The 27,959-nt window shown below is 35.6% G+C and overlaps 2 protein-coding genes across 4 annotated transcripts in view; one reads left to right on the top strand and one right to left on the bottom strand.

Annotated features, from left to right (window-relative positions):
* Position 1: 1 nt before the first annotated feature.
* CIP2A (cellular inhibitor of PP2A) lies at positions 2 to 27,607 on the bottom strand. The gene is made up of 21 exons (XM_067738949.1): positions 27,306 to 27,607; positions 22,323 to 22,470; positions 21,405 to 21,517; positions 20,465 to 20,559; positions 19,843 to 19,939; positions 18,499 to 18,621; positions 18,194 to 18,339; positions 17,736 to 17,811; positions 15,238 to 15,456; positions 13,571 to 13,730; positions 12,134 to 12,275; positions 10,956 to 11,055; positions 9,333 to 9,451; positions 6,965 to 7,160; positions 6,428 to 6,502; positions 6,223 to 6,333; positions 4,694 to 4,890; positions 2,553 to 2,666; positions 2,219 to 2,301; positions 1,342 to 1,481; positions 2 to 281 (listed from the first exon to the last, which is right to left on the bottom strand). The coding sequence occupies exons 1-21, from the start codon at positions 27,405 to 27,407 to the stop codon at positions 111 to 113; spliced, it is 2,727 nt and encodes a 908-aa protein (XP_067595050.1). The 5' UTR covers positions 27,408 to 27,607; the 3' UTR covers positions 2 to 110.
* Positions 27,604 to 27,959, top strand: part of DZIP3 (DAZ interacting zinc finger protein 3) — a 119,935-nt gene continuing 119,579 nt past the window's right edge. For 2 of the 3 annotated variants that reach the window (XR_010943750.1, XM_067738945.1), the window contains exon 1: positions 27,604 to 27,927. The gene's annotated coding sequence lies outside the window, so the exon portion shown is untranslated. The remainder of the gene's footprint in view (positions 27,928 to 27,959) is intronic. The other variant, XM_067738948.1, reaches the window with a different exon arrangement.

Raw genomic sequence — 27,959 nt, 5'->3', positions numbered from 1 at the left:
ATCAGATCAGGTTCTTTACTAAATTAATAATTAGATAATAATTTGCTCTTGTTTTGGAGTCACAAATTACCTTTCCTACCCCACCTTCCCAGTAGAAAAATACATAATATCTATATACTGAGATTCACAGTTTCTGGATTTGTTTTCCCACCACTTAAACTGTGGATCATTGCTATCATATGAGAGTGTTTGTTCAACTCCTCTTGCTGAAGTTTCACCAGGGACTCTTTCTCTTCCAAACGACCTTCTAACTGAGCCTTCTGAACTTCTAGGGAGGAAGCCTAAAAAAGGGGCATGGGGGAGAGAAATTGAAGAAAACAAACTTAGCATGTTTTCTCTTCACAGAAACATGCTTTAAGATGTCCTTAGTTTTTATTTGTAAGACAACCATATCAAAAGATACATTACGATATGTATTATATTTTAATTAACAATTATATGGTAAGTTTAAGATCAATAGTTGATAAACAATATAATACAAATTGGGGAGACACATTCAATTTGTCTTTTTAAGTCAATGCTAGCAGTTGGACTTTTGCAGAAAATACTACATATTATCATTTAGAATTACTATTAAGATAAACACATTAAGGCAGAACCAGGATATCTGTAAATGTGGCATTAAATTTTATGCCTCTTCTGTCACTTATGCTCTGTAGTTGTTCAGTCTTTTTAAAATCTTGGTCTGTTCTCATCTTCCTGGTGGTAGATGGTCCAGAAAGCACTATTCATGGCTACCGCACTCAAGCAATCATGATAATGTAGAAAGAACAATGACCTTAGAATATATAAGTCTACTGTTTCACTTAGCTATGTGACTAACCCTGAGCAAGTAACTTAACCCAAGATTCCGTTTCATTTGTAGGATGAAAATATTTATTAATACTTATATATTAATATATTTGTTAAAGGGAGGAAGATTAAGAAAAACATTTCAAAAGTCCTTTGTAAACTATAAAGTTCTAAACAAATACGAACTACGATTATTATTATCACCATCCCTGTAAGTAGAGAGATGCAGCTATATACATATATACAGGTAGCTACCTGTATGTGACATTAAGAACTGGGAACCCCCTTCTGTATCCTTTGCCCCCTTTAAAGCAGCAAGTGCTGTAACACAGTATACATTTAATTAACGTGTAATAATTTTAGGAAGTACAAGTTTTCACACTGTGAGAGCCCTCATAAAAAACCTATTGTCAAATCACTTTGAGATTCTAATATTATCTTCTAAGCAAAATTACTAAAGAAACAGAATATTAACTTATCCAAATTTACCTTTTTCACAAAATAAGACTTTTTCATTTTACTGCAAATGAGAATGCAACAGATTCTTACCTTAATGCTCAATTCTTTTCTTATTTGATCTGTTCTATTTAACTCTTTTCTAAGGACACCAATGGCTTCTTCTTTATCTTCCGTTTCTCTTTGTAAGACTTCAATCTTTTCTTCTTGTACTTTTATTTTTTGTGCCAGGTCTTAAAACAAACAAACAGTCAGCTTTGTACTCTAAGGTCCTATACTGACATTACCCTGAAAAAGTTTAGAAGCTATTATGTTATATAAAAGCAAAAAAGAGACAACTAGAAAGAAGAAGAACATCTTGCTAGAAATAAAAGTTATACAGTACTTGATGAATAAAAAAACACCATGAAACTCTTCTCCTATGCCAGTATTCTACAGAAAATGCCAAATCTCCATGTCTTTCCCTCTTCCTCTGTTCTAAACACAATATACAGTAATGAGAGGAAGGACAATCCTCAGAGTTAAGGGTTAGAAAAGAAAAGGCAAGAGAAAACAATGAAAAATTATATAGGTAGATGTCTGTGCTCTAAGTCAAGTGAGTTAGAACAAAAATGTTTTTGTGGATCATTTCAGTACTACCATTAAGAAGCTAGTAACTAAAAGTTACCTAGCACTGCCACCTGCTGTTACATTCTTTAAAAAATCTTTATTTTTAAAAAGGGCAATCATTTCCTATAACTCCTAGATTTCAAAAAAATGTATTGCTTTTTCAATTTGATCAATCTAACTAAACTACTTTGTAAAATGTTATGGCAAGAAAAGGAGAGTTGTTTAAGATGTGATTTAAGGTTTAAAAAAATGAGAGAAGTAGAAAATAATGAAACAGCAAACTAAAAACCACTCATGCTTTGATTTTCTTCCAACACAAGATAGGTTAAAATATAGACAATTTGTTAAATAAGCTACTTACTTGCTAGCTTACATTCTCTGTCTACCAGTTGGTTCTGTACTTCTTTTCTCTGTTCTTCTTTCTCTATTAGATGGGCAATAGTTCTGAAGTTATAAAACAATACAGAAGAAAACATCAGTGAATCATATCATTTCTTTTTCTCCCCAACAAGTATTTTAAGAGGAAATTCCGAAGAATGGTAATCACCCTTAACTTCTGCCAAATGTGCACTTTATATATGCAATAAGTAATAATTCCATTAATTTTATCTATAAAAATCAATGTTCTATATACAGGGAATCATTTTGTTTTTGAAAAATCCAAAATAATTAGAATAAAGAACTAGAGATTTTACTTTTCATTTTGTTGCTTGAGTGACTCATTCAACTTTTTCACACTCTCAATTTGTTTATTTAGAGAATCACACGTGACCTGTAAATCTTTGTTCTTCTTCTCAGCAGTTTCATTCCTGAAAAGACAAGGAGATGAGGTGATATTTTTATGGAGGAACACATATGATGGAGAAAAGAAACTCAGTGTCTTCCTTACCATTTCTTCTGATCAAATTGCATATACTGCAGGGAAGAGGAGGAATGTTGCATGAACAAGCGGGATATAAACAGAGTTAGTTTAACTCTAAAAGATAATAAAGATATGTTTTGGCTGACTGAGGAGGTAAAAATTACTATGAAGTGGAAACGTGGGGCTTTAACTTCATATTTATGGATAAAGAGCTTCATTTACAGATAATGTTGCATTACATAATTTGCTATAAAATACATGCCTCTATCTTTATAGTTAAGTCCAGAAATTGAAACAACTTCTATAAAAGGATGACATCTTCAAAAGAAATTAAACTTGCACCTCTCATCACTGGCCTCTTGGGCATAATATATGTTTAAGTAAAAATGTCAAATTAATGAATTAAGTAGTTGAGGACTCTAAATTTCTCTTGCCTCTATAGCTCTGCATCTTATAGTCCTGCTTATTTTTACCTGCAAGGTAACCACATAAAAGAATTCCTTTCCAAAGTAATACTTTGACACCTAACTATCTTAAGCATAAAATGTTTTCATGCCTCTAACTACAAAGACAAACAAACTGGTGGCACTGGCCAAATGTGGCCAGTAAAGTGTTTTACTTGTCCCACACAGAGTTTTTAAAATTCTGAATTTGAATGCCTTTAGATATTCCTACCATTACAAATGATCTTCCCCAGCCAGCTTCATTTATTTGTTACTCACCTGGCCCCTCAAAGCTGGAGTTTTACTTCTGGGCCCACCCCTCAATCACCGTCTGGAACATAAGCAGGTCCTAGAAAGCCCATTTTCTCTTGGACCACTGCCTACTTTCTCTTATACCCTGACTTAACACAAATAGTCCACTTTATCGGGCCTGCCTCTAACAATCAGACTTCAGAAAAAGCTGTTGGGGGAAAATATCCTGTTTAAAAATCACCTTGTCCTCACAAATTTTCTAGATGCTGTACATTTTCCACCCTTCATTTTTATTGATGGGCAAATAAAATAAGCACACGGACCTTGCAAAGATAAAAATTTCTACATCTCTACATTAATACCACAGAAAGAAGAACATTTTTTCAAATCTTAACCAGTCTTAAAGTATAAAGAAAAACAAGAAACAAGTTAACTAGAGTGTTTTTATTTTTATTGTTTGGTAGAAAGTATATAACTGTTCCTGGTCTTCCTTATAATTCATAAGTTTTAAAACTGGCTTAAAAGAAAAAAAGTGTCAAGGGAGGGAAAAACGATCAGTCTCATACTTTTTTAGTGGGTGGGCATATAAATTGGCATAGCCTTTTTGGAGGGAAATTTGGCAATCAATCAAAAATTTAAAAGCACTCACCCTTTAAACCAGCAGTTCACCTATAAGAATTTATTCTGCAGATACAGTCATACATATAAGTAAACTACATTCAAGGACATCAAAGAGAAATACTGACTACAAATTAAGAGGTGAATTAAACATGAACACCCAAATTTCTATGCTATTAGGCTGAATTATATGACAACTGTTAATATTCAACCACTTTTGATCTTCAGAAATGGCCAATTCATATGGTTCAACCTGATATGAATTGTGACAACTAAGGTCATTCGACAATTATTTATGGAGTGTCTAACCATGTATCAAGCACTGTTCTAGGCCCTAGGGATTTCTCAGTGAACAAAATGGACAAAATTTATCCTTGAGGTGCTAACATCCCAGATGACTGATGACTCTGAATAAAGGAAAGAAGTAGCATCAACTGGAAAGAAATAGAGACACCCGTATTCTGTTTCCCACCATGACACTGAGTTTGAGTAAGCAATACTTCATTGCACTATGACATAAGTTTCTTGCTAACTACTTACCTTATAGTATCATCAGAATATATGAATCCTCAGAATTGGATTTTAGGGACACAGAAGAGAAATGCCGTGTGTTCATTCTAGACTCTAACCTTACACAGAAACTTTTGCTTTATTAATTTACCTTTGAAGAAGTTCCATGTAGGATTTTGTCAGTACTTCGTGTTCTTCAGCCACAGACTCTAACTTCCTATTATGTTGAAAGAGATGCTCAATATCACTCTGGGCTCTTTCTGATTCAACCTCCTGTGACTTCAGCAACACACCAAGCTCTTCATTTTTTCTCTCAACTTCTCTCAACATATTAGCAAGTGTCCGTGCCTAAAAGAAAATGGAATAGAGACTCTTCCATTATCATTTACATAATATGCTCATTTTCTACAATTTAAAAGATTTGCCAAATAAATCTGTCTTATTGTCAATTTAATCATTAGGCCAGTCTAGAGGGGTAGAGGACAAGTTCTGCTCCCCAACATCAAGGGTGAAAGTGGGGTCATACAATTTTCACATAGTGTAACAAGTACTATAAACAGGGCAGCCAGCACAGGGAGGGAGGACCACCGGAAGTGCGGGAAGGAGAAGACCAGAGAAAGCTTCCTGGGAAAAGGAGGTATTAAAACTAACATCTGAAGGATTATTAAAAGTTAGAGAAAGAGAGGAAAAGGTATTCCAGACACAGAAGAGCAAGTGCAGGGACAGAAAACAGAAGAGTACGTCAAGTTTCAGAAACTGAAAAGCAATCTAATATGTCTCACTGCAGAGAATGCAATAAGTTCTAAGGAATTTAAACTCTCTTCAGAGCTAAACGGTGAGACACTGAAGGATATTCAGCACAGGGGCAATGGAACCAGAGTACTGCCTCAGGGATGACTGTGGAGGAAGAAGGGAAGGTAGATCTAAATACAGAAGAAAGATGCCTTTGTATGTTGAGGGTGGCTGACAGGAAGGAAAGGTAGGAAGACCAATCAGAGGCTCTGCTGAGATTCATGTGAAAAATGAAAAGAATTTGACCTGCAGCAAACAGTGGTAAGAATAGAGACAATGCAAAAAAAAGTAGCTATTCAGAAGGTAGAATTCAACTGAACTTGGTGAATGACTAATTGTAGAAGGTAAACTGTGTGATTTCCAGGTTTCTTGTCTGGAAAACTCTTAAGAACAGTACAGGGAATACATAAGAAACAATACATTTTTAAAAAGGGAGGGTGATGAGTTCAGTATTGGTTCTGCTGAGTTTGAAGTATTTGATGTATATTTAAATGGAGCTACACAGGAGACATTTAGTGCCTGAGAAAAAGGATCTGGGCTCAGCATATAAAATTGGGGGCATTAACATTCTGGTAATGACTGGAAACCGTGAATCACCTAAATAAGGGAAAAGGGATTAGAACATAATCCTGGAAAACTCAACATTTAAGGGGTGAGTAGAAAAAAAGGATATAGGAAAGAGTATACATTAGGGTAGGAAAAAAAAATCAGAAGATAATTGTGTAACCAAAATTAAAGGGGAGACAGTTTCGAGACAGAGGGATACTAGTTAAATGCTAAGGACAATTTACTTCAATCAGAGTCATGAAAATAAAACTAATATTTTGTACGTTTTATTTACTACATTTATTTTTCTACTCATCAGATGTGTCTTTATATTGTACACACTTCTGTCTCAGCTTGAGTTCTTTGACAGCGATATTGAGCAATCAGTCTATCAGCTTGTGCAAGGGCCAGAGCTTTTGCTTCCAAGAGATCTTGTAGCCTGCTTTCTTTGGACTGTAAGAAAACATATCATTAATCTTCATCATTTACTAGAAAACATCTCTTAAAGCTTAACTGTTACACATAATTAAAATAAGCTTGTACTCACAGCTAATGTGGATAGTTTCATCTCATATACATCCATTATGTCAGATATTCTCACATCATTAATCTCATCCTTTACCTGGGTTTTAATAGTTAAAAAATCAGAAATTGTTAACGCTCAACAAAATAAAAATACAAATGCCTAATGTGAGACTAAATCACTGAAACTTAATGTCATACCAGGCAGGTCGCAACCATTTCACTAACCTGGCTATTGCAAAAGAATATCTGGGTAAGATCTGATACTCTCATGGAAATTTAAAGTACATTCAAGTCGGGGGTGGTGCGGGGCGGCGGGAGGCTGAGCTGGTTAGGGGGGACTAAGGGAAGATGACAGCCATGTTAAAATGTAGGAATTTTATGACTGATTTTTTCCTCTTTCCAAACTTTCCAGAATACTGCCACTTTTTATAGTAAAAGATAAAGTTTCAATGATCAAATCTGCATCTAAAGTTGTTTAGATAAATGTTATAAGAAGGGCTGATATTTAGTTGGTATGTTCCAGGCAGAATCCTACTTATAATGGCTATTTCTCACTCACCACAACTCCAGACTGAAGCTTCTCTATTAATTCCTCAATGTTCAATCCAGGAACTCTATCTTTCAAAAGTGGAGGAGTTAAACATTTTACTGATGTTGGAAAACTGTGATTCAATGATTGCAAAGGCATTCTTCTGGGCATATGTTCTGTTTCCTGTTGTCTATAGGTGTTGTTTGCTGCTATACTTTCTCCAAGCCTGAATGGGAATCAAAAAAAGAGAAATAATTATATGAAAATATAGCAAAAGGCAGAGTTGGTACAGAATTAGGGACTCAATGAGAATGGGTCTTTTGGGGAGTGTAAGTCTTCAAATATTTCTGAAATAATCTTGGAATCTATGATGAAGCAGGATTTGGGTAAATATCCTAAATTTGCCAGAGGAAACTCTTTTCTACTCATAACCCTTTATAATGACAACTCCACCTCTGGTTTGGAGGCGTCAGAACTAGTTTCTGAGTGTGGATTATTTGTAAAACTTAAATACAAAGTTACTGGTATTGGTAAGAACATCCTTCTAACCATGGGCAACATCACCTAGCCTTTACTTTTTCCTTTGCCCTTCCCCTTTCTCAGTCAGTATGTTCTCATCAACCTGACTTCCATTCTGCCCCTGCCATTTATCCCATCTTGTTCTTGCTTCGGGGCCTTTGTACGAGTTGTTCCTTTACCTAGAACACTCTTCCCCCTAGATCTGCATAGCACCAGCTCCTTCTTATCATCAGATCTCATTTCAGACTCACTTCCTCGGGCCCTCCACCCATAGTGACATGCTCATTATGAAACATTTTGTAAACCTCATGATAGAAGGTCCCCTAATTTACTGCAATATTCAAAATGCCTAGAAGAAGGCCTGGCACAAGCTGGCCCTCACCTTATTTAAACATTTGTTAAATGTTTAAATAAAACAAACACACTCCAAAAAACCAACCTACACACCTCCCTACCTACCCATCGAGTATATAAATGTACCTTATTAAACTAAGATAATGTAAATATAGGCATAAATGGACATAAATAAAACAGCATAAGTGGACATCTGAGATAGTGTCCAAAGAGAAAATTATACAACACAAGACAGGGAGGGATGGCAAAGACATAGTGAAATGATAGGAAGGCTGCACATACAGAGACACAGGGTGAAACTCCACCTTTCAGTCAAGCTGAAGCTTTCTACTCTGAAGCGTGGGGGATTTTGCTTCATGTCAGATTACCACAGTAATTACCACAGACGCAAGCTACCACAAAATAAAGCAGCCTCATACACGTCTACCTTGTAACTTGAGAAGCTCTCTATTTATCCATTTAGTTGTTAAAAAATATGATAAAATGAAAGGAATTTCAATTATATGGTCTCTAGGTCATGTTTTCCACAGTTCTTCATCTCTTAATTTATGACTACTTAAATTATTAATTCTGAAAAATGAGTTTGCTCAGTCAGTTAACAGAAATAGCAGAGGTTGGCAAACTTTTTGTTAAAGGACAAGGTAGTTAAGTATTTTAGGTTTGAGGATCCACAGTCTCTGTTACAACTACCCAACCCTAACGTCGTAGCATAAATGTAGATGTAGACAATACAGACAGTAGGAAAATGAATGGGTGTGGCTTTGTTCCAATAAAATTTTATTTATAAAAATAAGCTCCTGGCTGCTGTCTAGAGTTTGCTGACCCCTGGCATACAGGAATGTCTTACCACTTAACAACTGTCTCAGTTCATTCAAACCACTTTTGTAAATTCATTCATATAAACTACCTAAACTTATTAAAATTAAAGTAGAACCCTACTAGACATTTTGTCAACCATTTAGTTTACACACAGCACCGAAAATCTGAATTTTTTTCAAACCTAATTGCAAATATTCTCTTAATGTTTAAAATAGATGAACATAGTAGATAATTCTGCCCGGCCATTATCCCACCTTCTGATAATAACAGATTTTTTTCTTTAGGAATCCCTTCCTTGGTAAACGACCCAGATCTGGTCAATGAAAGCGATGCTTAGACTTATCACTCAAACGGTTGGGAAAGAAAAACTCTTTATATGGAGAAACTAAACTCGTAGGATTTAAGCTTAGTACAGAAGCTACTATGTTAAAAAGAGGTGTTGAGACAGAGAGGAGTAGCATCTGGATAATACATTTAATCACCTGGATGGATCTAGCTATTCCCTAAGTGAGTATACATCTGGCCTTTTTAATTGTGGGAATCAAATTTTTTTTAATTGAAAAACTTTTTTCACTTGAAAAATTACTATTACAATGAAGTCTTCAATTCACGAATTTTCCAATCTATCTATATTCAGGACTACTAAAGAAACATGGCAGGGTATTCCAGCACCACAAGAGACACACTGCAAATGATTATAACTCACACTAATGCAGGAAAATCTGGCAGTGGAGCAGCTTCCAATAATATTCCCAATCCAGACTGTACTTGTTCTCTACGGTCTGATGTTAAAGCAAAAGCCAAGGGAGTAATCAGGCGAGGATCCTAAGTAAATCAGAAACCAGAAAATAAAAGGCAGAAAGAATAAATAATGTCAGGTTTTTAAGAGTAAGGTGAATAAATAGACCTAAATCATAAAATAATTCTAGGCAAATTCGAAAGTGTTTCTACCTGATGTTTGAATGTATTTAATTAGTCTTTACCTTGTTATAACTGTCTATACAATCAATAGTAAGGTTGGCTTAAAAAACTCTGGCAAAGGTTTTGAATGCTTTATTGTGCCTATGAAAATCATGTCTTAAATACTTTGAGTAATTTAAATATCACCTACAATTGAATGATGTTTTGAGTTACTGTTTTATTTTTCTAGCTACTATTTAAAAGAAAAACTGGCTAGAAGAACAAATGGCTAATCATTTCCAAATTAAAGTAAAAAATAAAAGTAAAATTCAAATTAACTCAATAAAAAATTTTAATTTAGTGAATGTAACAATTATACTTTAAAGTGTAAGTCCGTCATGTCAGTAAATTTTATATTAGTACTAAGCCTCAAATCATCTATTCTGAAAAAAATTTTTATTGACATAAAATCAGAGAAAAATATTAAAATATAAATCTTTATAATTATCAACATTTTAGAATGTTAAGTGTTTTATAGGTACTCAAGTATAATCTAATGCCACAGAACTATTAAGAGATGGATTTTATCTCCAAAACCCTCATGGTAACCCTTTATAACTCTTCCCATCAACAGGGATCATTATTTCTACTTTGTAGTCAAGAAAACTGGAGCTCAGAGAGGTGAAGTAACTTGCTCAAGTCTGCACTGACTAAGAAATGGTGGAGTAAGCATCTGAACCCCCATCTCCTAAGCACTGTGCTCTCAAAGTGTATAAGTAGACCCTGCCTAAGGATCCAGTTTTGGCTTCTACCCTGTCTATACAGGCACTGGAGACATCTGTGTTATTATAGTAACTTAATTCACACGTTTGTTAAATATCTGTTAAAAGCCAAGTTTTGTGGATATCAAGGTAAACACCTAGAGCTCTTATTCAGCTACTATTATTATTGAAATCTGTAAGTTAACTATTTTCTGCACACCTCTCTAATTTTATTATCACTCACAATCAAGTCCATTTCTTCCAGGAGTCTCCCTCTTGTCTTAAAACCCTACCTCATCAACCCCAAACAAAAACAAACACCCCAGAACAAATACCACTCCCCCCACCACAATGCCAATAGAAACAAATGAAGAAACCGGAAACATGACACAAAAAAGGAAAAGGCTGTGGAAGCACCGCTATCGTGAACATTCCATACATTAGAGTCAGGAGCACTTATGTTCAATTGCTGTGGAACTACGTAAAATAACTGTGTAGTGAGAATATTATAATCATGTAAGACAATTAACAATTTTTAAACTTCCTTCCAATGGCCAGTTCTAAGAAAAACATTAATCTTGTAAAGACTAAGAATATTACAACAGAAACATATAATAGGAAACATTTATATATAAATCAACTTCAATATTTGAAGAGTTTAAACTCACCTGAAGGATTTTGTAGAAGCTTACTTCCATACCAGGAACCAACTGTTTAAGTTTGTTCATCAAATCAAGAGTTTTCAAAATTACATCAGCAGCAAGTTTGCTTTAAAAATAAGTCATATTTAACTTAAATAACTCAAAAATTGCTTAGCTTATTTCTGTCCATACATCTAAAGAAAATAAAAACCCAAAACCTTTGTTCTTATACCTCAAGAAGATTAAGCATTGTTTAAGAGAAGAAAAAATATCAGAGACCAACATCCTTATAACCCAAGATCCAAAGAGAACAAACTGGCATTAATAGTTTAAGTTTAGACAGTGTTTCTTTTTCTAATCTCAAATACCAATATGCTTCAACTTTCTGCTTGAAATTACTAGCAGCATTGGCAACATGATTCATTTAATTCTTAGCCTTGTCACTAAAATATTAACAATAGAGGGCAACCTTAGGCAATAAAGAATATCTAATATTTACTGAATAAATTATACTAAGCCGTTTTTCTCAGCCTTGTAACTGAAAAGGAGTACAAAAAAGTAAAAAGAGATAATTCTTGTTCTTGAGGAATGTAATTATTGACAGTTTTGACATTCATGGAAATTGGAACAAATCACTGTTCAGCATTTAGCAGGTCCTCAACAAAGACTTGTTAGATGGACTTAATTTATGGGGGAGAAAAGGGATAAAATAATCTCATTACTATCAGTGAAAATCCACATTTAACCATAAGCCTTTACATGCTAAAGAAGAGTTGTATTTGTTATTAGAAACCTTCAGCAGTGATGGATTTCTTTGAAATAAAAACAATCCCTGTGTTCTCATGCTTTTTCACTTCAAAATATAAAGTTAAATGAATATAAAAATACTCAGGCAATGTCAAAAAGGAACTCTAGAAAAAAAATGTTCAGAAGTATAAAAGACCCTTAGAGAATCACAACAAATTAAAATAAGACAAACCTAAACAATGAAAAATAAATCACAGATATTAATACCTCTGTTCAGAAGCATGTTATCTATGAATTAAACGAATTAAAAAAAATTCATCATGAAAATATTTTTCTTAATTCTCTGTTATACCTTGGCTTAGCAGAACATACCCAAGGATGACCCTCCAAAAGGAATGAGAATCATTACATCTTTTGATTTTTATTACCATTTTGCCATTTGTATTTCATATACTTACCACAATTCAGAATCTGCTACCTTTGTTCCAAACCCCAGATCAATCTTGCCATATGTAAATTGTTGCTCTATCAGAGTGGTACATTTGATAGTTGTCAGAATTTTTGCAATATGCATTTTTAGAGCATCATCTCCACACAGAGGTAAGTTTTGTTAAGGAGCACAAACAAAAAATTCTCAAAAACAAAACCCTTATATTTTTATAGCTGTTTACAGCTTTTAGGATGATTCCATACAAATTATTCTTGTTCCTGCAATTTGGTGTAATTATTGTTACATTAGCTCAATGACAGATTAGGAAACTAGAGCTCAGAGCACTTAAGTGACTGACAAGTGGCAAGAGATGGGACTGACATCAAAAGTTTCTGACTCAAAGGTAAAACAGAGGAAGGATCTGCTTTTCTACGGGATGTTAGCTTTTTATTAACAGGTGTCACAACGGTTCAATAAATACTTGTTGAAATAAGGGAAGTTACTTTCTCATTTGTTATTCCTCAATTTCTCTTCCTGTACTGTAGTTAATTTGAATATCTATCATTTAAAAAGGGTTAAGTTTGGTACCACTCAATGAGAGAAAGCCTGAATATTTTACAGATAGTATCTCTAAGGTCAAGCAAAATAATCATGTGTTTTTACAGCAGTGGCTTTCAACTTTGGCTGTACGTTAGAATCACCTGGGTAGTTTAAACAGTCAATCACAAACACTCCTCCATCCCAGGGTTTCACATTACTTTAATTAAATCAGAATCGCTGGAAGTAATGTTCAAGAGTATTTTTAAATGTTCTCCACATTATTCTAATACATAGCCAGAGTTGAGAATCACTGCCATCAAGAAAGAGAAAAATTAAGAAGCAGCAGCTCAAAGAAGAGATTAAAGAGATGCAGAGTTTGCTCTAGGGCAGGAAAAAGTTGAGCAAATTCTTGTTGCTCTGAAATACAAGGTTATCTTTTTTATAACCAAGTGTTAATGTCATCTTTATTGAAACATTTATAGAGGTGTTAATTTTTAAAACACAAGCTAAAAAACTAAGCTAAAATAATAACTACCAATCTTTCTTTCTTCTCTGCTACACTCCATCAAAGAATGGCACCACACATCATCCAGGGGCAACAATTTGCATCAAAAGAGAGTACCAGGGTAGTTATTTTAGAATATATCTCCTAATCTCAAATTATGATAAAAATGTACAGATCAAGTTTAAAGAGCATTTCTGGAAATATTCTTTAGCTTAAAAGTTTTACACAGAAAAACAAGGGGAAAAAAGTCTAGATAACTTTTTAAGAGACTCATCCTTGAATATCAGGTCTGTAAGTTTAAACTTGAGTTCAGTAATTCTGAAAAGATTCAAGCATGAGAAATGACAAAATTATAAAGACAAAAATGCAGTAAATACAACTAAAAAAATAAGTAGTTTCCATGTTTATACTGAAGGATATTTAACAAAACTTCAATGGCCTTGACCATCCTTTCACATTTTTTCCTTATTAAGGCCTCATCTAGATTTTGTTCTGTGAACTGAAGCTGATCAAGGAATGTAGGCAGCAGAAGGGTCACAAAACGGTCAGCTGAGGAACAGTTAGCAGTATCTATGACATCCTGGAGAATTAACCACCACCAACGATTAAAAATAAAAACAGAGATGGAATATAGAATGCATAAACGGTCATCACTGAACTGCAACACTCTTTAAATTTCTTATACAGGTGATCCTTGAACAACGTAAGGGTTAGGGACGCTGACCCCACCACACAGTCGAAAGTCTCAGTACAACTTAGTTGGCCCTGGCCTTCTGTATCTGTGGTTCTGCATCCACGGATTCAACCAACCTCCTGAATTGTGTAGTACTGTAGTACTTACTATTGAAAAAAAATCCACATATAAGTGGACCCAAGCAGTTCAAACCTATGTTGTTCAAAGGTCAACTGTAATTACTTCAAAAATTCTTTGACCTGTGTCTCCGATTTAAAATCTACCCTTTTATCCAGTTTTGAGGGCTATGATGACTTTTTTCTCAAATGGAACAGTAAGGTTTTGGGTTAATCGAATGCAAACAAGACTTATTAAGGTGGACTGTATCTGTGATTTAAAAATTATTCTAAATTAAAAGTATGTACTGAAAACAAATATCCCGAATTTGCTAAATGTAATTACAATAACAGACAATGGTCTTAATACTTTACAACCACAAATAATTCCCATCAAGAATCTCAAAGCACTTTTTAAATGCAAAAACTGTTAACAGTCAAGATCAACATGAAACAATAATTTGTGCATAATCCTTAACAAATATATTTAATCACTCATAAGCATTTTGGTTTGTACACAAGATCCAGTCATGAGAGGGTAAACATTCTACTAAGACACTGGGGTAGACAGAATGGGTATAAAAACAGGGAGAGGGCTTCCCTGGTGGCGGCAGTGGTTGAGAGTCCGCCTGCCGATGCAGGGGACATGGGTTCGTGCCCCGGTCCAGGAAGATCCCACATGCCGCGGAGCGGCTGGGCCCGTGAGCCATGGCCGCTGAGCCTGCGCATCCGGAGCCTGTGCTCCGCAACGGGAGAGGCCACAACGGTGAGAGGCCCGCGTACCACAAAAAAAACAGGGAGAATAGTACAGAATACTAAATGACCTAGAGAGTAGAATCTACCAGAATGTAAAGGCCTCTATGGAAAGGATTTCTGTCTATATCCTAAGTACCTGGCATGCTCCACTCTATTTGACTGACTTAATCCAATGTTCTATATATCCATTCCATAAAGACAGTAGACAGTATCTACTGAGATGGAGAGATAGAATGTGACTACTGAAAGAAGCACAGTCATTCACCAACAACCCATACAAATCTTAGTCAATACCTTTACTTATTATACTGAAAGGAGTATATATGCTATTTAGTGAGAAAACAAACAAACAAAATTCTCGCTAATATTTGTGACCTTGCCAGAAAAAAGGAATTCAGTAGCTGAATGGTAGGGAGTTAGTAATTGAGAAGTTTTCCTGAAGTGTATGAACAACTGGAAGTTTATTATGAACATTTTACAAAACAAACTGTTCACTGAGAATCATAAAAGTGGAAAAGTCAATTTGTTAATCACTCTAGTACCTCAAATATTTCCTTGAACAACTCCAGTGCTAAAATAGAACAGTTTTCTGATCCATCCAAAGGTTGGCTTGACCAACGAAGTAGAGCTACAGGAGGTTCTAAACACTTAGAACGGCTTCCCAGAATGGTGCTGCCAGATGGAGGTTGTTCAAATATCATCTGCGTAAGCACATGGCGCAGCTGAGTCACTGAACAGAACGCAAGAAGTAATTCTAAAACCTGTGCAATATAAAGCCTTCATTAAATGTCAATTTCATTAGACTTGAATGCACAAAGCAACCAAAAAATGAAGCTGGAAATGAAATACATTTTTAAAGAAAATAAAATAAAAATTGCTTCCAATTTTTCCAAGTATTATTTTTCAAAATGTGTCACTAGGTTCCAGAAGGTTACAAATAAATTTGTTAATGGTAGTTACTTCTAATAACAGGATTGTGAGAGCCAAAGAAGAAAGGGCAACCTCAACTAATCTTATATACCTTCTACAGTACTTAATTTTTTTTCAGCACAAACATGTTGCTTCAAAAATGAAAAAATGAAATTAGTAATTAAGAATACCTGCTATCATGCTAAGATTTAAGAACTGCTATAAAGCATACTTTAGGATAATATTTAAAAGTGGCATCCCATAGCTTTAAAAGCTTAAGGATGGCTACTTCCATATTGTTTACACAGTGTGGCAATCAGCCCCTTAGCCTGCCTCCCTATTCTACTTCATTTCTTCCTTGCTTCATAACTGAACCTTATTCCATTACATAGCATCCCACATCAACTTGTTTACTAGCTGTTAAGTTAAATTCTACCGTATTTCATTTACTACCAACTTATCATTAAAAAAAATTATTGGTACCTCTTTGCCTACTCACTTATTTTCTACCTTTCTTCATCCGTTTCTTATAAATGGCATACAATTGGGATTTGTGTTTTAATTAACCTGATAGTGTCTGCTTTTAACAGAATGCAGCCCATTAGCATTTACTATGTTACATATGATAAACTCTTTGACTTATTCTCTTTTAAATATAAATTGTAGTACTTGTTTTTGAATAGGTAATACATTCTTTTGGTTCCAAAGTCAAAGGTACTAGCCTGACCTTTAACTACACTCTCTGGAAGCAACAGACAATATTACCAGTTTCTTATTTATCTTACCAGAGATACGTTCTGCACATACAAGCAAATACTTTCTCATTTACACTTTCTCTGTAAGTATAACATAAAGGGAAGTAAACATATCAATTGCTACTGCAAAGCTAGATGTTTTCCTCAAAGTGAATACACCTGTATAACTAGCAACTAGGTCAAGAAAGAGAATTCCACTAAAACTCCAGAGTCCCCTTGTGTCCCCTCCCAGACAATGCTCCAACCACTACTCCACCTCAGATTTCTGACACCAGAGATTAATTTTACCTTAGCTATTCTTGGATCTTTGCATTTCTGTATAAATTTTTCAATCGGCTTGCCAGCTTATATTAAAAACTCACATGGAACTTTATATATAAATAGAATCTTATAGTGTATACTCTTACATCTGGCTTCTTTAGCTTAGCATTATCTTAGTGAGATTCATTCATATTTTCGCATGCAGCTGCATTTCACACATTCTCATTGCTTATAGTATTCCAATGTATAAATATACTACAATTTATTTCCACTGTTGATGGCATTTAGGTTGTTTACAATTCTTGGCTATTGGTAACAGTACTGCTATGTTTTGTACATGTCTTTTGGTGAACACAAGTATTCAATTCTTTGGGGTAAATATTTAAGAGTGGAATTGCTGGTCATAGTTGCATATATCCGATGTTAGTAGATAATAAGTTTTCATAAATGGCTGTACCAATTTTTGGCCCATGAGTACAGCGACACTCTCTTTATATTTTTTACATTCTCTCTATGCTTGATATTATCCACATTTTTAATTTTAACCATCTGGTGGGTACGTACTGGTATTGTATTACCAGTGCATTTCCCTGAAGATTAATAAAGTTGAGCAACCATTTCATATTTATTGACCAATTCAAGGTTTTTTTTTTGCTCAGGTTATCTTTTGGGTTCAGTGTTTTTTCTCCTTTATAGGTGCAAATTTTTAAATGATACACTTTAGATAAGAGTCCTTTGCTCAATATATGTATTGTAGATATCTTTTCCCGCTCTGTAAATAGTACCAGTTTTAAACTTTCATTTTCTATTTAACATTTTCTACATGTCTTTTGGTGAAATGTCTCTACTGGCTATATAGCTAGGAGTGGAATAGCTGTGTCATAGGTTGTACATGTGTTTAACAGGCACCGTGAAACAGTTTTCCAAAGGGATTATGCCAGTTTATGAAGATACAAGGAGGGCTCCAAAGTATTGGTAATGTTCTGTTTCTTGCTCTAGATACCGGTTATATGGCTGTGCTCATTTTGTAAAGGTTCAGAGATCTATGCACTTAGATTTTTCTGCACATTATAGTTTTTAAAAACTTTAAAATGAAAAGTTGTGCTTTTATATACCTTTGAAGAAGAATCAGGATCCTTTCCATTAAGAAGACCTAATACTTGATTAAGACATGAAGAAAAGTGTTCATACCTAAGTTCAAAATAAAAATACACATCAAGTGATAATTATGAAACTGATATATTAAAAATGACTTTTATATAAAATAAATCATACTGTTCAGATGTAAAACTGGTTTTGAAACAGATTAATCAAGATATGTATATTTTGGAGAATGACACAACCTTATATACCTAAGACAAAGACTGAAACATACACACACACCCTTGTTATACTTTTACATTTCAAGTCAGGAGAGCAAAAAGAATGGGAATAAAGCACATGAAAACATTTTGATTTTAGTCTATTGCGAATTAGTAGAGTCCAAGTTTACTAAATCTAAAAAGGCAGTTTTGTTTACTACAAATACATCTTGGTTTAAAAAAATGTCCTAAAATTTGTCAGAGAACCATACCTGATAAGATGATCGGCAATTTTAGGATTCTTAAGAAGATCCATCAGTAGATCAACTGAATACTTTCTAGTTAGTGTGCCATCACCATTTATGAGAATATTAAATATTAGTTGAAAAGTCTGATGAATGTTTCGAGCATGGAACAGCTTAAAAACAAATCAGGAAAAGTATATTATACAAAAAAATTTAAGTTGACCATCCTAAAACTCAACAAAGAGTCTCAATGACTTTTAAAGTATCAGAGAATATAAACTTCAGAATGATTTTCGTAAATTGCAAAAAAAAAAAAAAAAAAAAAAACTTACCTTTTCCCCAACCTCTTCGTTTAATGTCAAACTGGATAATATTGAAAGTGCAAACACAACCACAGTTAAACTACTATGGGCCAGGAAGCTTATAAGAGTTCGATAAAAAGATTTCACATTATTCTGAGGAAGAAAAAATTTTTTAAAAAAATTAGAATAAAAAAAATTATAAGTCTTACATTTTGTTTTAGAAAGTATATCTTACACAGAGTAGGTAAACTTTTATTAAACATTATCAACTTAAGAGATCATTCAAGGAGTGAGTAAGATGATACTTTTACATATTGCTTACAGTAGTATAGACAGGTACAATCTAAGTGAAGAGCAGTGTGTAGTCATGGGTTTATGAGCAAATGTTTACCTTCCTCAAACAGTTCCATGGCTCAAAATAACCTCCACCAACAAAATAAGACCAGGTCAGAAAAATCCAGCACATGAACAAATGAGATATTATTTAATTTAAAACAAGTAATACTGAATATTGCATAGCAAGGGAACTGTTCACAAAGCACCTTAAAGAATCAATGAACTTTCCTGATTTAATATATTTCTAACAGTAGTTCAGTTAACCTCACTTGAGTGCCTTCACTTATCTCGAGTACTGGTAGTGATGTTAGGCACTTACTCATAAATATTTCTGGGAGAGCTGTAATTGATTTTGTGGAAATACAAGAGTGAGGTAAATGCAACTGCCAACGGCATATCTCCCCTTTTTAAAAAATAAATTTATTTATCTATCTATTTATTTATTTATTTTTGGCTGTGCTGGGTCTTCGTTGCCGTGCGTGGGCTTTTTCTCTAGTTGCCGTGAGCAGGGGCCACTCTTTGTTGCGGTGCACAGGCTCTACGCATGTGGGCTTCAGTAGTTGTGGCTCGCGGGCTCTAGAGTGCAGCCTCAGTAGTTGTGGCGCACAAGCTTAGTTGCTCTGCAGCATGTAGGATCTTCCCAGACCCGGGCTCGAACCCATGTCCCCTGAATTGGCAGGCGGAGTCTCAACCACTGTGCCAACAGGGAAGCCCCGTGTCTCCCTTCTATCAGCACAAAATAATTTAGCATTTCTTGTATTATTCAATATGACAAATAATGGGATGCTACGGAGAAGAAAAACTTTTAGTATTTAACATTTTTATTAACTCTTAACTTGTCTTAATTAAACATGTATGAAGGTTGGAATACTTCAAGTTATTTATATGTCAATATGATTCTTTGTTAACTTTGATGGCTCAGCTGGATAACACAGGAGAATTCTTGTAAAATTTTTTTTAAGAAAAAGGTGAAAAAAATTTTCTTTAAGCATAGAGCCCACCACAAAACTAGAGAGAAACATTTCATAAACTTCTTACCAAAGTCTTTATGTGTGTTTGAACAGAAAGACTGTGCCGACAAAGGTTTGCCAATAATCCTAGACAAGGCATTGTCAACTCATCTTCAGAAGACTGACTGTTGTTTTAAGAAAAATAATAAAAGATAAAAACATTAGGTTCCTTCTAAATTACTCAAAATTATATAGTCATTTACACATTTAAATTCCTTCCTTTTTCTAAGAAAAGAAAAATCTGATTAACATGTGAAGACTGCCAAGCTTTGAATAGTACTGATCATTTATTTCATGTTTTGAAACTAAATGATCCTACTCAATTGCAGCATACAAATATAGAAATAATTGTCAGAGTAACCATGTGCTGTCTTATCAGTATATTCTTTGGTCAATAAAATTAAATATAAACATAATTTTCAGTTTCAATAAGTTTTTCTGTCTCAATCAATTCATTTCATAAATTTTTGTTATAAAAATTAAAGCTGCTTTACACCACTTGATCCTTGAAATCATCTAAGAGGAATAAATAAGAATCAGCCTCATTCAGTTTAAAAAGTTGGAAAAACTTATTTAAGAAAAATAGAACTATTACACGGCTTTAGTTAAACCAGTAGATTATCTGCTTACATGTTTGGTTGCATACTCACATATGATCAATCAGGAATGTAATTAATTCATCTATATTGGCACCAGAATGCAAAATTTTGACGTTATATGTTAACCTCTGCAGAAGCTGAATGCACTGAGAATAAGAAAATAGCAGTGAATATAAACATATAAAAACACATTTGTGTGCTCAAAAGAATGAACTCCTGTACATATTCTGAGCATGTAACCATTTTAGGAGGCATTTAGAGCAAGAACTTTTCCATATCTTAAAAAGGTTCTATCTTCACATACAAGTAATGAGATCTTAAACACACACAAGTAATTAGACCTTAGAGTTCATCTCCTGATTCACACATTTCTATATATTCTATCTCAAACAGCATCTTGTCATTAACCTGGCTCACTTAATCATCTTAAACTTATATGCAAGTTGAAACACATATTCTATCAATTCTAAGATAAATATTTTTCTTATTTTACCATTTTTAAAATTGCATGTCAGTTTAACTTGCAATGTTTTTCTTTCTTACAACTGATGGCATATTAGGTTGAGAAATATTATGGGTATAAGAGCTTTGAGTCTATGCTAAATAATACCAAATCTGTAGCTTCAGTTTTTGTAGAATGTTTCCTCAATAGATTGAGACTAGGTGCCAACTCAAATTACAATTTTAACATGAATAGCTGACATCTGTATTTATAAGCCTGTCAAAATAGTCATAATCTGGATTTTTCTTAAATTATAGTGCTAGATGTGAATAAAATTCTCTTCTTTAGAAACTCGTAAATAGTAGTACATGTGTGACCAACCAGCTTTTAAATTTATTAATGGTGAGAACTGTGCCTAATCATGCGGTATTATACCAGCATATAGTACACTGTAAGCCAGCAGTTTACGATAGATACTATCAATTTTGATCTGAAAATAAGGAAGGAAGAATGAGCATTAAGTGGAAAGTACTGTGTGGGTGTACATACCTGCAAAAACACTGAATCACTGTGGCAAGTACTGCTCCGACAAACCACTCCTGCCAGCACACTATTCAGGCTGTACGTATTCTGAAGACAGTCTCTGGTTTCATTGTCTACAGCTGTAAGTTAAAATAAAATGACACAAGATAGATCATTTTTATAAATAATAATTTAAAATTTATTTCATATTAAATTTACCATTATATAAAAATATCAAATATGATATGGCTATTTTGTTTACAAACACCTTCCAATTCAGAAATTTAACCAGGGTGGCTATTATATTGGACAACACAAATATAGAACATTTTCATCATCTACTGGACATGCTGCTCTATGTTATCACTTCTGTATCACTGGGTTTTTTTTTTTTTTAAATAAGCATGTATTAATTTTATAATCACACAGAGAAATATCTCCCCTCCACCCCCAAACACAAATCAAGAATAAAGTAACCACTGAATGAAAATTTTAAAACTAAAGGTAAGGTAGGGAAAAATAGAAAAAGTAACACTTGCATTTTTAGCCTTAGCTCTAAGTTCAGTGTAGTCTATCAAAAAAGGATGATGTTTTGATCACTAGCTATGACTTTCCAGAGCGCTGTAGCTCACACAGACATTATGTACATGCATATTTTTTAATTCATAAATAGGCCCGCATTTCCCAAGGTACATTCTTTTCTGTAGACCACTGAACCCTTGATATGTTTCAGATTCTTTGTTCTAATAATCTTAAGAAAGCCTGCATATAATTTTCCCTTTTCAAGAGATCCACAATACAAAATAGTTCTGAGAGGTCCTGCAATGAAGAAATCTTTTGAATGTGAATCATTCTACAAAAGATTCTATAACTAAAACTGCCCTTTAAAAAAATACTAAATTCATACATCTTCTAAAAAATAAAAAAGAGAAACTAATACATTACCTAGTTGAGATAGCAAACTGACGATACTTAAGATCAGTGAAGCACTTATGTTTGGGTCTTCAAGTAGCTCTACAAGGCAACTTAAGCATTCACTTGGTAGTATGTGATTTGATGTAAACAATCGGGTGAGCTTCTGTCCAGAAATTACCTAGAAAAGAGTCATTAAAATGTGTTAGTTAGGGCTTCCCTGGTGGTGCAGTGGTCAAGAATCTGCCTGCCAAGGCAGGGGACACGGGTTCGAGCCCTGGTCTGGGAAGACCCCACATGCCGCGGAGCAACTAAGCCCGTGTGCCACAACTACTGAGCCTGCACTCTAGAGCCCGTGAGGCACAACTACTGAGGCCATGTGTCACAACTACTGAAGCCTGTGCGCCTAGAGCCCATGCTCCACAACAAGAGAAGCCACTGCAATGAGAAGCCCACGCACTGCAACCAAGAGTAGCCCCTGCTGACCGCAACTAGAGAAAGCCCGCGCGCAGCAACGAAGACCCAACACAGCCAAAAATAAATTAACAAAACAAAACAAAAAAGAGCCCTCTTTAAAAGTCATGAGGGACAAAAAATAATTTTTTAAAAAAAGAAAATATTAAAAAAAGAAAAAATGTTAGTTAAGAATTGGCAATTTTCACTTCTCCATTTCAAATAAAAATCCAGTTCTTCCAAAGTGCCATTGCCACACTCTTTCCCAATTTAGAAAATTCATACATGTTGTTCCCTCTGCATGGAAGATCACCTATCCCTTCACTCACTAACTAACGTAATCATTCCAGTCTCAATTTTGTTTCTTCCACTAAGCTTTCTCTAATCCTCTCCCACTAACTAGGTTAGGTTTGCCTGTTATACTATCCTATAGTACATTACACTTTTATTTGCTAAGTCAGCAAGCTTTTGCCAACTTAGCAATACTTATCCTCCCCACTACATTGATGACTCCATGAAGGCACAGACTACAGATAGCATTCTACTATCAATATATTTACCGAATAAATGAATTCCATCTTCTTTGAGGGAGGCAAATGGAAAGTGGAAAGCAGCTAAATCCAAAGGATTATTCATGGGATTAACTATGTGAGTATTCCTTCTGCTCCCTACCAGACAGTACCTAAGCCCAGAAGTTAGAGATCACAAAGAAGAAGTTAAAAAAAATTTTTTTGAGTAGGCAGGTCAGGAATTAAAAAATTTTATTATTTGTTATTTCACTATTTACTCCTCTCATAACACTATAAACATACTACCTACTGCCTACTAGCACCACCTCCCGAAAGGGTAAGCTGGGATGAGGGCTGGGAACAGTTGTCAGACAGCCACTTACTTTCAAAATGCTTTATGAATATTATTCATTATTAAGAAAATCTTTTCTATAAATATAAAAAAAACAATCATTTACTTTAAGATTAGATTAAATCTGTTCTAAACGTTTTTTTGCGGTACGCGGGCCTCTCACTGTTGTGGCCTCTCCCGTTGCAGAGCACAGGCTCCGGACGCGCAGGCTCAGCGGCCATGGCTCACGGGCCCAGCCGCTCCTCGGCATGTGGGATCCTCCCAGTCCGGGTCACGAACCCGCGTCCCCTGCATCGGCAGGCGGACTCTCAACCACCGCACCACCAGGGAAGCCCTAAACGTTTTTATTCTTAAAAGACTTTTTTTTAAAAAGACTATAATCAGAATTGTTTCTTTCTTTTCTATATCCCTTTTATACCCTCGCCCAGATGTCAGTTTTTCTTGTAAAGCTTTGCCGATAAGAGATCTTCAGAATATCTGTTCCCATAGAGTATGTATTTTAACATTAAAGTAAAAGTCTATCAGACTGAAAAAACAGGTCCAAAAGTGAAATTAGATAATGATAGTAAATATTTTGAGGTAAGGAACCTTCTGAGCATTGCCCTTTTGCCTGCTTATACAGTTAGCCCTCTAAAATATTAAGACATCTTCTGCTTTAAATACAATTTCCCTAAGGATTGGACCTGTATTTCAACAACATAAGTATTCTAAGATATAATAATTATTTATTATAAGGTAAAATAAAAAAATCACTTTGCATATTTTCCTCTTTACTCATACACACTGAATGTTTTAATGCAAATTGGACTTATTTCAGTAATAACTAATACTCTAGCACTTACTCTGGCCTAGCTATTGTTCTAGGTACATTATGTATGTTAATGCCTTTCAGCTTCATAACAAACCTGTACTAATTGTTTTACAGATGAGTAAACTGAGGCACACATAATAGACAGCGGTACAACTGGGATTCACTGTTCCTGCATCCCTGCTCCATAATCATTACATAAGATTAGTGCCGTGAAACACCATCAAGAATGACACCAGGGCTTTCCTGGTGGCACAGTGGTTGGGAATCCGCCTGCCAATGCAGGGGACACAGGTTCGAGCCCTGGTCTGGGAAGATCCCACATGCCGCAGAAAAACTAAGCCCTTGCGCCACAACTACTGAGCCTGTGCTCTAGAGCCCGCAAGCCACAACTACTGAGTTCACGTGCCACAACTACTGAAGCCCGCGCGCCTAGAGCCCGTGCTCCGCAACAAGAGAAGCCACCGCCAATGAGAAGCCCACACACTGCAATGAAGAGTAGCCCAAGCCTGCATGCAGCAACGAAGACCCAACACAGCCATAAATAAATAAATAAATTTATATAAAAAAAAAAATGATACCAGCTCAGCTCTGCTGATCATAAAAAAAATCCAAAGCTAAGGTTCTGCAAGAAGACAAAAATAGTGCAGCAGAAGCGCAGCAGGATAGCAGAGTGAATAATCGTTCACATGATAACCATCTATCACCCTTTGTATCCTCAGATGTTGCTCTCATGAGGTTGCTCTCATGAGGTCTCATGAAAAACATTCACCATTAATACTGTCAACCAAAAGAGTTAAAATTTAAAAATCTGAGAGCACCAAGGAGTGGTGTGGATGAATGACAGCAAAATTCACATATTGCTGGTGGGAGGATACATCAGTATAACTTGTGGAAAACTGGTGTTTTAACCAGAACTGAATATAAACTTACCCTAAGACCCAACAATTACACTATGAGGTATATAAGAGAAATGAATACATACATCCACAAAAAAATGTGTAAAAATGTTTATAACAGAGTTACTCATAATTCCACCCAGAACTGGAAACAACCCAGCTGCTCATGAACAGGATATATATAAACTGTGGTACCTCTGTACAGTGGAATTCTAAATAGCAATAAAAAAGAATGAAATACTGGCACGTGGGCCACATGAATAAATTTTACAGATTATATTGAGAGGAAGAAGCCAGACACAAACGTACATATTAATCCACTTATCTGAAACCTTAGGGATAGTTGAAAAACTTATAGGTTGTTGGAAATGTTCTGTCTCATACGACAGGTGGTAGCTACTTGAGTGTACACTTACGTTTAAAAAAAACTATCAAGCTCTTCACTTAAGATTAATGCACTTTATGTAATGTATGTATGTTCTCTCTCAATTAAATGGCCGAAGAATTTTTGGTAAACCTCTTGAAAACTTTGGGAACACAGTACCAAGAAGCCAATCTCCAAGCCTCAAATTTCTTTGAAGTCTCTTTCAATTCATGATAACACCCTGTTCAGATTCACAACACAACTGTTTACTCTCAAAGAGAGGTAATATTTCAGATTAGAATCTAAATTTCTTAACTCCAAATTCTTAAATAAAACTGACAGCTCTGATTATTCTGTGGCTTCTGGAGTCCACTACTGCACTGTTCTATCCTCATTGAGAAGCAAAGCCCTAGCATTTATTTAACAGCTAACACCTTCATTGTTAGGTTTGTAGGGATTTGTTGAGGTAATGAATGAAAAAAGAAAAGTGTTAAGAGGTAAGCTCCTGAAGTGGTAAGAAGAGGAGCACCAGTGAAGCTTGAAAAAATTCACAGTTAGTGCACTACTGTCACAACAAAGGCTGATGTTGCTGTGCCATTCACTGTTGCCTTCTCTGTAGTATTTTGCAAACCGTTGGTAATTTAGCCTTTTATCATAAGGTTAATAAAACAAATAATATATCTAAAAATTATGTTCAATTTTATGTTAACAGAAGCTGCGACAGAGAGAACTTTAATTCTATGTTAACAGAAGCTGCGACAGAGAGAACTTTAATTCTATGTTAACAGAAGTTGCGACAGAGAATTAAAATAAGCTTTGATTGAGCTTAATTACTTTTTATTAAACTGAGGTCATTATTAGTTGGAATTCCCTGAATGCATAACTAATGACAGCAGGAGTTTAAGAGCCTAAAAACAAATAGGATCACAGAAAGCTGTGAGTATAACTTTTAGTATAAGATAAGTACACTCTAGATGCAAATCACTAGGAACTAACAGAAAAAGTGACAATTCAGCATTTTAGGACTGAAAAACTGAGCAATAAATTTTGGTAAAGAAAAACTGTGATTACTAGTAAGGGAGATTGCTTCCTAATCCAGAGAAAGATTAAATAATAATTTTCAAGCCCGAGTTCAACATGAGTTCAAATAAAAGCAGTAAGCAACAGGTTCAGATTGTAAACTGCCTAGTGACAGGGGTAAATCAAGTTTTAATCGTTACTCCCCATGACCTCCACCTCTGAGAATTGTTGTACATTTTGAGAAGGCTCTGTTACAATGGAAAAACCAACATAAGAAGCAAAGGAAAAGATAACAGCTCTAGCTCTTTCCTCTACCAACTCCAAATACGGCCTAAATCCCCCAACCTTTTGTCTCAACCCCCCTCTTTCTAGGGCTATCAGTAGTTACTCATCCCTTGCTGCAGTCAGCTGAACGCGGAGGGGCTTGGGGCGGGATAGAGGAGGGTGGGAATTCAAAGCTGACAATCTTTAGCCTTCTTTACCAATACAAAAAGGCTGCGGAGGGAGCGAGCTGTCCTTTCTTTTCTAGGCTGAGACCACTACATCCCGGCCACCAAGTGACCGAAGGCTACGAGGAAGCCCGTCTCGTCCGCCACCCCGAAAGCCCTCACCTCCAAGTGCCGCAAAAGCTGGGTGGCGTTCGCTTCCGACTTAACTGCTTTATACTGACTAATGGTGAGAAGCAAGGACTTCAAGCAGGCGGTGTTGTCCATCAGGACCCGCCACAGTCCCGCTTCGGGGTTACCACCACCGTGCCAGCTCGGTCCTCTAGCTTGACCCGCGCTTTTTAAAAAATTTTCCGCCCCCACCCACTCGCTCCCAGAAGCTTCCGGTTCCGGTCGGGCTGCGGAAGTCCCTGGGCAACCTGGGGAAGTGACCCTTCTAGGAAGGGAAGGGAGGGGAGGGGCGTGGTGGTGGAGGGAGGGTGAGGTGGGGATCGAGGCCCTTTGTGAGTCCGTGAGGCGGGCTGCGAGTTGTCCTTTTAGACCCCCTGCTCCGAAAAGCCGCGAGGTTTCAGTTCGAGATCCCGTGAAGACGAGACATCTCGCGAGAAGTGCAATTGCGGCTCCACCTGTGAAGGGGCGGTGGGCCGGTGGGACGCCCGGGGGGTCCTTGTTAATCAGTGCGGTCTGTTTGCGTTTGGTTCCTCGGCCTTCACGCTGGATGGCCAGTTTTTCCTTTGTTCATCATCCTCTACCTGAGAAATGGTCGCTTCCCCCTAGTCTAGACACGGTGAGGAGCTCTGAGGAGGAGAATCTTGGGCT

The sequence above is a fragment of the Pseudorca crassidens genome, chromosome 5, assembly GCF_039906515.1.
Source record: "Pseudorca crassidens isolate mPseCra1 chromosome 5, mPseCra1.hap1, whole genome shotgun sequence".
In the NCBI taxonomy this organism is placed as follows: Eukaryota; Metazoa; Chordata; class Mammalia; order Artiodactyla; family Delphinidae; genus Pseudorca; species Pseudorca crassidens.
The sequence above is the reverse complement of the archived record's forward strand: the minus strand, read 5'-3'. Positions and strand labels throughout refer to the sequence as shown.

Coding starts and splice junctions, on each gene's coding strand:
- CIP2A (XM_067738949.1), bottom strand. CDS start 27,407: ATGGACAACACCGCCTGCTTGAAGTCCTTGCTTCTCACCATTAGTCAG. Junction 19,940..20,464: donor ACATTCCTGATTGATCATAT/GTGAGTATGCAA, acceptor TTAAAACAACAG/TCAGTCTTCTGAAGATGAGT. Junction 17,812..18,193: donor ATTGCCGATCATCTTATCAG/GTATGGTTCTCT, acceptor TTTTGAACTTAG/GTATGAACACTTTTCTTCAT.